The sequence below is a fragment of the Schistocerca serialis genome, chromosome 4, assembly GCF_023864345.2.
Source record: "Schistocerca serialis cubense isolate TAMUIC-IGC-003099 chromosome 4, iqSchSeri2.2, whole genome shotgun sequence".
Lineage (NCBI taxonomy): Eukaryota > Metazoa > Arthropoda > Insecta > Orthoptera > Acrididae > Schistocerca > Schistocerca serialis.
This window is the reverse complement of record NC_064641.1, coordinates 17,276,302-17,287,366: the sequence shown is the minus strand read 5'-3', so window position 1 is coordinate 17,287,366 and position 11,065 is coordinate 17,276,302. Positions and strand designations below refer to the sequence as shown.

The window sequence follows — 11,065 nt, the reverse complement described above, 5'->3', positions numbered from 1 at the left end:
AGTTCACTTTTGGTACAGATATAGCTTAATGACAATTTTTAATCAGACTTTACAATAAAGACTGTGTCGTAAGCCCATTTAAAGGAGTCTGTGCATGTTGATTTGTTAGTGGATATGGAATAATGTGCGCATTTCTGGTCGTTGCCAGGTCGGTAGACCTGCTGACATTGTACTCACCGGTGATAGCAGTGAGCCGATTGAGCGCAAACCCTTTCCTGGGGATAGTGGCGCAGGGGGCGGCAAAGTTCACTGCCTACTGCCTGGTGAACTACTTTGGAGCGAGGTTCGGTCGCCGTTGGCCCGGCGTGGCCAGTGCACTCTTGGCTGCAATGGCCTGTGTCCTCATCTTCTGCCTGCTGACTGGTGAGCTGTGTCCATATGTCTCTGCTAATTTAGCCTCTATCTTATCTAAAAATTGGATGAAAATCGTAAGATAGATCAGTTAGATGTCAATAGTCAGAGAAGACTGCTGTGATAACCAAGTGGATCAACTATGAGATCGGTAGAGATGAAGCAGATCCAGGAATGTTGCTCATAGACTGTGGCAATTAAGAACCACAGGTTAGATATTGACGAAATTCAATAATAAATGGCCATGTACAGTAATGCGCGATGATGGCCGATATGCGCTGTTACACATTCTAAGGTTTAGGATGCCATTGTACTGCCGTTGATTCTCCTTGGCTTAATGAAATAGTAGACATTTTGCTTTCAGTAAGGGGTAAATTACTTAGTCACCTATTTACAGGAATAAGTCACTGCAGGTAATCGAACTGATCACGAATGGGATAGAAGATTTTATGGGGGGATACAATACAACAAACGAGAAAACAATATACTGCCATAACTCGACTCAACAAATACTCAAATATACTGATTAATACACTGTACAGCTATCAGCTACATAGCTAGTCCATAAATTTAATCAGCATGAGAACGGAAAAAATGCCAACGATATGATTCACGGTTATATAAACACAAATCTACTGAAATTTAATCTAAATCATGAAGCAAGTAATCGCTAAGTGAATATTCAGCTGCTTCGTCGATGGGGGAGAACAAAAATAGGGCAAAAAAATAGAAGTAAAGACATGCCAGTTATGGGTAAAAGACCGTTTGGTGGAGCTAAACGGTTGTCTTAGTGGTTTACAACTTCTACTTGTTGTCTGTTGTTGGGCAACAGGTATTTTAGCAGATGGGATGAGATCTATTCGAACTGATAGGGACAGGTTAACAGCTTCATCTATCACAATCTACCCTATAATTTCCTAGTCTAGTATCATGGGAACATGGAATCTGTGAGAGTAACTGTTGATGCAAGTACAATATATAGCTGCAAAATCTAACCTGGTTTGAAAGTGGAGGCCATCGGCAGTTCATAATTAAATACAAGCCCGGAAACATGGATTCAACCCAAAAATCCTTGCTGAGAAAATGTACGAAATAATTATAAGTTATTTTTGTTGTAAGCAGCTGATGATGTTTACTATGATTACACATGAAGTGGTTGTTTAAGAAACAGTAAGAAATTCAGTTACAAGAGATGAACAAACTAACTTTACAAATTAAGCACTATTTTGGTAGTAACAAAGAGTAAATGACGACATATAATAAAATGAAGTTTTCTTGTAATATGCATCTGTTTGAAAATCTGGACTACCCCACTCAATTTGCTATGACAGTCATCTGAGATGAATACTCAAAATTAATCAATTTTATCAGATAACATCTGAAAATTGGAACCCATTTTATTTTAGGGTTCACTTTAATTAACAGAAATACAAAGACTATTTACTGTCAGAAGATGCAAAACATACGTTATATGTTATATCACAGTAAGAAATTAGCTTTATAGACACACATTATGACTGTGTGTGCTGAAACGAAAAATTGTGATAACATATGATAGAACCACACAAAAAGATTGCAAGGAATAAATGTTACTATTGATGCTTTTGTATCTTTTTTTTAATATTGAAAATTCTTTAGAATATGTGCAGAATTTATAGTATTGATACATTATTCGATCATAGGTTTATTTATTCATAATTTACCAAACACTTGTCAGATATGCATTTAAGGATAGTATCTTCCAGTTGTTATTGTTAAATTGCATGATGTGTTCGATACAAGTATAAGAAATTTATGGGTTGTATACTTATCAATTAATTGCCTAGTTCAATGAACACACTATTTATTTTAAGGTAATTATGATACCTTTAAGTCCTTGTTACTCAGTGTTTGGAGCTTTTAAAAACATGAAGTAACTGTAGTTTCACTTAGCAAGAGCGAAAACGGTTGAAGTAAAAAAAGGAGAAGTAAAATGGTGCACTAGCTTTGATTTTAGGTTTTAGCGTAAACTGTTCACACAGAAATATATAATACTATGACTGTCAATAACCCAGACAGAATATAATGTAAATGTAAACAAAAATATTCAGCAATTTCGAACAAACTGGTTTAAGAAGGGGTGTATTATATCAACAAAGGAATCCAACCATTTAAGAGAAAATGGAATCCTGGATTTGAAATTTGATTAACAAAACCATACTGATCAAATTTCAACTGTTACCATTAAATTATGAACGTATGTCTGAAAACTGCATAAAAATGAAGTAAAGGGTCAAAAGGAGTTGCATATATCATGAATTACAGGATGGGTTTATTTATCAGCTGTTTCTTCACACCTATGTATGTGCATGTCAGGCTGGATTTACATGTCTACCTCAAAAGTACAGTAACACAAAAAGCAAAAACCGAAACTGCACCAACAAATTTTGCAAAATTCACAGACAGATGGAGCACATAATCTATCTTCCACTCTGTTAGAGTAAGGTTGTGGTGTTCCTGTTAAATCGCTGGTCCAGGGAAAGATCAAAATGTTAATACGATAGCTCAATCTATTGCTGGCAAGTAAATGTATGTCTCGTCCTCAGAACTGAACATACAAAAATTCCCGTTTTGTGCAGCGCACATCGCGGGTGCAGGAATCGTGGTGGCGACCATGCTGATGCAGTTCAGCACCATTGCCAACATGGGCATGGCGAACCTGCAGAGCATCGAGGTGCACCCCACGTGTCTCCGCCAGATCGCCACGAGTGTCGAGTGGGCAGTTGCCGGGATTGCCATGTCTTCCCTGCCCTACCTGGCTTTGATGGTACGTGAAATGTAAGATGTTGCACATCAGTAGGTGGAAAAATAAGCCTTCTATCTATCTATCTATATCCGAATCCCGCTCCAGCTACTGCCTGGTCTGGGTGCTGACGAGTCCTCTCCATTTGGCTCGGTCCTCCCACCACTTTTCTTCCTCCACTTGCTGCCAGGTCACACCTCTCCTTTCCACAGATATTCTCACTCCCATTTTCCACCGTGTTCTTGGGCGCCCTCTAGGTCTTTTCCCATCCATCTTTAGTTCTTCCATAATTTTGGGGAGTCTCTGCCCATGCATCCTCTTAACATGCCCATACCATCTTAATCTCTTTCTTTCAATTTCTTCTCTCATACTTTCTTGTTTGAGGTCCTTTCTAATCTCTACATTCCTTACTCTGTCCATTCTTGTTTTTCCCTTAACTGCTCTGAGAAATTTCATTTCCCCTGCTTGCAGTCTGCTCCAGTCCCTTTCTTTCATTGTCCATGTTTCTCCACCATAGGTGACAATAGGGAAGTAATAATTCTTATACATCAGGAGTTTTGCTCTTTCTGAAACTTCATTATTCCAAATCAGATGTTTTATCGTTTGGTAGAAATTGCCTCCCTTCTGTAACCTCCTATTAATTTCGTTAGTTATTCTTCCATCCCTAGATATTTCACTCCTTAAATAAGTGAAACTTTCTACCACTTTGAGGGGTTCTGCATTCAAGGTAATATTTCCATTGATTCCTTTCTCTCTTCCAAATACCATTACTTCACTCTTATCTTTATTTATTTTTAATACATACCTTTTCATTATTTCCTTGCATGCATCAAGCTGTAACTGTACATCAACCTCTTTATCGCCCCATATTACCATATCATCTGCAAAAATCAACTTTTTCTTTTACTATATCTTTAACTGCCCTATTCATTCCCTCCATCACAACATTAAAAAGCGCAGGAGATAGAATACCTCCTTGCTTAAGTCCTTGTCTTATTTCGAAGTGTTCAGAGTTCCCCAATGATGTTCTAATTCTACAATTGTGGCCTCTGTACATTGTCTTTATAACATTAATGTATCCATCTTCTATATCTATCTTCTTCAGTTCTTCCCAGAGTCTTTCCCTGTCAACTGAGTCATGTGCCTTTTCTATGTCTATAAAAACCATTATCACCCTTTTGTTATACTCCCAACTTTTTTCCATCAGTTGACGGATAGAAAATATCAGGTCGATTGTGCTCCTTCCTTTCCTAAACCCATGCTGTTCTTCACTTGCTCCCATCTTCAAGAAAGGCAATAAAAGACTTTGTAAAAACTACAGAGGAATAACCCTCATGAGTCATACAGCCAAGATTTTTGAAAGAATTTTACTAAATCGAGTAAGTGAAAAGATAGAAAAGGAACTGAGTGAAGAAAAAATAAGCCTTACTGCTCGGTCACAAGGTTGTTCATCCAAATTCAGTAGCAGACGCTGCAGGAGAGGTGTTTTGGACCATACAAAGGTACATTAAAATTTTTAGAGCACATGATCGAAGAAGCGCCAAGTAAAACATTAGTTCCTCCGACACACACTATCTGAACTTTCGGGACACCCCCTCTGTAATGCGAAATTGACCCCTAGATGTCACGAGAAGCAGACGCGCCAGTATAAAACGAGGCGAGGAGTATTGTGTTGTCAGTAGAGAAACAGTAACAGCTGAATTTGACTTTCAGAAGAGTTCAGTGCTTCGATCGTGGACTGTCATTGGCTATTACCTGAGTAGCGTATCACCAGGTCATCCCCATCGACGCGCAGGTCGCCGAAGTGGCGTCAAATCGAAAGACCTGCACCAGGCGAACGGTCTACCCGACAGGAGGCCCTAGCCACACGACATTTCCATTATACCAGGGACATATCAACTCTTCTAAAGCTGCCTATGTTCACTGTTGGTGATGTGATTGTGAAGTGGAAACGCGAAGGAACAATCGCAGCTAAGCCAAAATCAGACAGATCAGACATCATATACTGATGGACAGGGACCATCGAGCATTATGGAGGGTGGTCGAAAGAAATCGGTGGAAGTACTCACTTGGGAGTTTCAAAGTGATTTAAGCAATTCAGCTAGCACAGTGACTCCACATATGGAGTCAAAAGAATGGAATACAGTTGTCGACCAGGTGTTCATAATCCATCTGTTTACATATTCAGTTCTAAGTGACACTCGACGTGGTGTAAAGAATGACACCACTGGGCACTCAATGACTGGAGACGAGTAATTTGGAGTGATGGATCACGCTATACCCTGTGACTATCCGATGGGAGGGTTCGGGTTTGGCGAATGCCTCGAGAACATTATCTGCCGTCAATGTCTAATGCCAACAGAGAAGTATGGAGGAGGTGGTGCTACCACATGGGGGGGGGGGGGGGGGCGGCGTTTTCCGTGGTTATGGTGTGGTCCCCTTACTGCGTTTAAGGAAACCATTGCATACGGTGTACAGTAGCGCAACAGTTCAGAAACGATGACTGGATCAACATGACAATTCACCTAGTCATACACCAATGTCTGTGAAGCAATGGTTTGTAGACAGAATCATTCCTGAAATGGACTGGCCTGCCCAAAGTCCGGACCTGAACCCAACACAACACTTTTGTGATGAGATAGTACTTGGACTTCGCTCCAGATCTTCTCTGGTTTCGGCTATTGAGGTAGGATGGAGTGCCATTCCTCCACAGACGTTCAAACTACTCATTGAAACTGTCCTCTTTAGAAATCATGCTGTCGATAAGGGCGAAGGGAGGACACATCCATTATTTACTTCCACTTGAATAAGTGTCGGAATACTTTTGATAAAACAGTGTAAATCTCGTGAAAAAAAAAAATTGCGTTAAAATCAGAGATACTGTATTCGAGTCCATTCCGAGATATTTCGGCAGTAATTCTGCCGGAGCGCCATTCTGAACTGTAGCAGGAGAGAGTGGCACCACAATATCGTTTTGAGATGTTCATATAAATATAGATGTAGCAGATTGATGCAAATATTGTCGCTTACATTCCCTTAACATGAGGTAAACAATGGTCTCCATTGACGATGAATCTGATACAAAATGTGAAGAAATCAAAACGACAGATCAAATATGTCTCAGAAAATCCAAAGCAAGTGTGATCACTTTGTCGTAAATTTTCAACCAGTATAATAACGAGTTTGAGACAAAAACTGTAAAAGTTTAGATGATAGGTCCAATGCGACGGATAAATTCCAAAAAATAACGATATCTTTTTGTTAGGCGTATTTCTCTCTCGTTGATACTTTTCACAAACCAGCGTAAAAAATAAGGATCACATCTTCATCGCCATCAAGTTTGTCTGGCGATGTAGAATTTAAACCTGTCCTATTGCCCTGGATGGGATGGAAAAAGAAGATTTACAATCCTCGGAGTATTCTATTTTCCTGAAGTTCAGCGAGTTGTTTGTACATCGCCTGATAGTTCGGCTGTACTGGAATTCTGTACATTTGGGGAAATACTGGGTGGTCATAACTAAACTGGCAGTGTTCCTAGCGCTGCAGTGCTGGCTATATACATCACAGGACGTTGAAACATTGTAGGTGTATCCATCAGCTGGTGCGCTCGCGGAGTGTGATAAAAAAATAATAGTTCCATTTTCCGCCACCAGGTGAAAATATGGAGTTATAAGCAGCCAGAATGTGATGTAGGTGCAGGGAAAGAATATTTCCCAGCCACATTCATGAACGTGTAAAATTGGTCCAGTTTTGAAGAGCACTATTGTGGAAACGGATGATCCAAAAAAATATGCCGATGGTCTCATTCAATGCAGAATTTCATGTCCTACAATTTTTAATTCCACTACGTTTTCGATATTGTGAGTTATTTACGAGATATAATCACAAAACCGAAAAAATACCCCTTTCTCGGGTACATTTTTGTCCCCCACCACTTTTCCACAACTCCGCCAAGGGGGAAAACCTAGGATAGTCATACTGGGACACAAACGAAGCCATTAAAACAATAAAACATTTTGTAGCAATTCTACTGGACATGTCAGCCAGTTCTGTGCATGCCACAAAACGAAGGGCGAAGTCATGACGTTGTAGCCTATCTTGGAGCTTCATTATTTGCACATTCTGAATCTCGTAGGGATACCATTGTAAAATGCGCCGCAAAATCTTTAGAACAATTGGCCAGGGAAGAGACAATTTCTGTGATAACTTGAGCGGTGGATCCTAATAAAGCGAGTGCTGCACTTCATCAACAACTGCCATGGGAATGGGCTACTTCCCTTTCTCATCTGCACCACTATTGTTCACCTGTTTCTTCAGGTTAATTGATCGTATTCCTTAGCCCATTTACTATCATGGGGCCTCATCACAGCTGTTCCTATCGGTGATATACTCACCCTGCAGTGATGTTGTTTCCGTCGTTGTGATAAAACAACTTTACCAGGAGTGTACGTCTTTTTCTCAACGGCCACTGCGTTTCGTATACCCTTTACACCAATTACCACTTCATAAAAGAAATCAACACGCATCGCCTAGCGACGTACAGCATATTGACGTCGAAACAACAGACATTTCACATTCTGACTCCTTACAGTGCCATATTTTCAACTGGTGGCAGAAAGTAGAACTACAGGTATTTTTTTTCCTGGAAGCTTTGCAAGCTCAACGATTAATGGACGTACGTACGATGTTTCAGCGTCCAGCAACGTTTACAACCTGCACTGCAGCTCTTGGAACACCATCACTATAATTATACCCACCGGGTACTTGTTTTAGCATCCAATTATACCCACCGGGTACTTGTTTTAGCACCCTTATATGGAACGGTCAATAAATAATTTATAACTGTGCATTTGTTGGATAATAATGGAAATACGTCATTCTCTAGTTGACATCAAGATCTACAGAGGGTTAGCTGCCCTCTGTAATGAAAAAGAAAAAAAAAACAGAGTGAATGGACCAACGACGAACTTCAGCGAGTATCACGGGACGTCCGCCTCGAACTATTGCAACGAACAAAATGAGCTAAAAAAAAAAGTAGTTAGCTCTCGCGCTTAGGAAGAAGGACGTGTGCGAGGCGACGGTTCGAATCCAGCTACAGTGACTGCTAGTTCTTAATCTATGTCTTTCCTGTCACCCGTGAAATTATTTAGTTTATATGACATTTGAGAGCTAATATAATGAAAAAAATAATCCCACGTACATTTTCCTGAAGTTGTTGTGAATTTCATATGTTATTTGACTATTTACTATTTTTAATTAAATGTTCAACGACGGGGTACGGGCTTGGAAAGCCTAGGCAAAACTCGATAAATAATGATGCGAATGACGTTATTCACAGTTACTAATATAGTAAATCACAATGAGTCGGAATACAAGAGTGATGTACAGTTACTCGTCGGATGTGCTCTCGAGATCATATGTTTGCAGGATGGTGTTTGTCATACAGACGTGGAAAACAAATTGAAATGGTACCTACTACTTCGAATGAATTCAGTTTTCCAGCATTTACAGGGAATATTCAGTGTTTCTAAGGAAAAGCATACCTCGTTCACATTTTGAAAAATTTCTCTTTCTTGCGATAGTTTGGATGCAAACTGTGCGTAACGCGACATTTTCGCAAATATCGGTGCTGGAAACTGTTGATGTACAACGGAATGTAATTAAAGTTGTTATGTAGTCAAATAACATGAAATGTACTAAAACTCCATGGAAATACACTTGGTTTTTTTAGTTACATTACCTCTCAAATAAGTTAAATAATATGACCAGTGATGAAAAAAATAGAATAACGAATAAGTCTGAGCAGGAGCCAAATCGTCGCCTCGTACATGTTCGTCTTGGAAGCTCGAACGCTAATCACTTGACTACCACGAATTCGAACGACCAGCACCTTCGTACATGTACGTCAGTTACATAATCGATGCGTAAAAATTCTCTTGAGATTTTCTCGGAATTTCCACAATAGTACATCTAGCTACTCTCGCATTTTGTTGTTTTAGTGGCCTCCTAAAGACACACAAAGTTTGAAGTAAATCTGTGAGCCGAACTTCATGGCCTCTCCTCGTTAGTATTTTCAGTGAGTATTTTCAGCTTCAGTTTTAACGTAGTCAGTTCGTGGGTCATTTTGCAGTTGTGAAATAGAGGGCGATCCATATAAATCTGATTTCCTTCCTTCAAAAGCTCGTAAATACGGGGAAGTTGTCTGGGAGAACTACAAGTACCGCCCGTTGTTGACAAGTTGACCGTTTTTGCGCTTGTTCTTTGTCCGGCGTTATGCCGCGCCTGCTCGGCTCGTGTTAGTTCGCTGGTAGCCTCGTTGGTCACGGTTTGTGAAGTGTAGTGAGTGTGTAGTTCGAGCAAATCAGTGATTCGTTCGCAGACTTTAACTGGCAGGAAGATGCATTACACACTTCGGGAACGAGTTTCTATTGTGAAAATACATGGGAAGACAAAGTCATTGGTTACAACAGCCAGAAAGAATTCAATCTGCGCGATGTTCCAGCAAAGCTAGCAATTTTATCAATTGTAAGAAAGTTGTAGACGACTGATGGAGTAAAGTTTGTCAGTTGTAAACATAAAAAGTCGTTGAATGCAGAGGTTATTGATAATGTTCAAAGACACTGGAAGTACTCTCCAAGGAATTCATTTTGTCGATTGAACCAGCATAGAGCTCCGAAGAAATCGGCATTTCGAGCATACAGAGCGCACTTCTTGCAAGTGCGCAAGAAACAGACCATGAGAAGAGAATGCATTACTGTCGATAGTTTCAGGGGTTTCTTATTCAACAGCCTCTGCATAACTTAGTTTACAGATGAGGTATGGTTGCATCTTCCAGGTTACACCAAAACACGAAGCAGTAGACGCTGGGCTGGTGTTAACCTCCATATCATCCATGGAAAACCACTGTATGATGAAAAGGTCGGTGTGTGGTTCTCAATGTCAGCTTCCAGGAATGCTGGCCCCATTTTCTTTGATATGACTGAAGACTCTACAGTTGATACGGACATCTTCAATACATTTGTGGAGCAGCTGGATGACATCGAACTTATGAAAGCTTAATTACAAGATGGAGCAGCGTGCCGCATGCCTAGCGCTTCCATGTAACTTGTAACAAGTCAAGTGTCTATGATGTCCGAACAACCGCCCCCCCCCCCCACTTTCCCCCGCCCTTGTGGCGGTATCTTAAAAGCTGAGTGTACAGTCATAGACCACAGACAACTGCATAACTTCGTGGGGCCAAGGCACACGAAGTAAGCAATACTGGCGAGGATGCATTTCACATAATGCATGGAATACTGTGAAAAGAATGCACTAGTGCACTTGCACATCTCTGCTGGTGAAGGGCACTTCCAGCATTTGCTGTGAGGACTTTGCATGTACGAGGGGGGACCCAAAAGTAACCGGAATCGTAATGCTGCACGTCGTGTACTTGTAGTAGCAGGTTGCGCCGCCAGAGGGTTGTAGTAGGATCTCTGCTGAGTCATTCTGCCACGCGGCGTCACCCAACAGTGAGAAGTGTGGTTTCTTTGGCAGTTCTTCGAGTGTGCATGCAGTGCAGACGTGAGACGAGGACATGGCTAGTTCTTACGAACAACGTGCGGCAGTGAAGTTTTGTTTCTTGCTCGGCAAGAAAGCAGCAGAAACTGTTGCGATGATTCAGACAGCCTACAAAGACCATGCTCTTAGTAAAATGCAAGTGTACGAATGGTTTTCTCGCTTGAAAAAGGGAGAAATAGTGTTTGAAGTTCAGCCCCATTCCGGTCGACCTTCAACTGCTCAAAGCGAAGACAACATCGACAAAATCCGTGATCTCATCAGTGAAGATCGACGCAGGACAGTCGACCAACTCGAGAACTTGTCCAAGTTGTCCTGGAGCTCAATTCAGCGCATCTTGACCATCGATTTGGGGATGTGAAGAGTGGCAGCAAAATT

At 40.8% G+C, this 11,065-nt stretch overlaps 1 protein-coding gene across 2 annotated transcripts in view; it reads left to right on the top strand.

The window, feature by feature from the left end:
• The first annotated feature begins 268 nt into the window (after window positions 1-268).
• LOC126473441 (solute carrier family 22 member 21-like) overlaps window positions 269-11,065 on the top strand; it is a 401,751-nt gene continuing 390,954 nt past the window's right edge. The window contains exon 1 of one of the 2 annotated variants that reach the window (XM_050100488.1): window positions 269-363. In XM_050100488.1, coding sequence (XP_049956445.1) covers window positions 330-363 — 34 coding nt within the window. In that variant the 5' untranslated portion in view covers window positions 269-329. Of the gene's footprint in view, window positions 364-2,976; window positions 3,158-11,065 lie in introns of those variants that run through there. The other variant, XM_050100489.1, reaches the window with a different exon arrangement.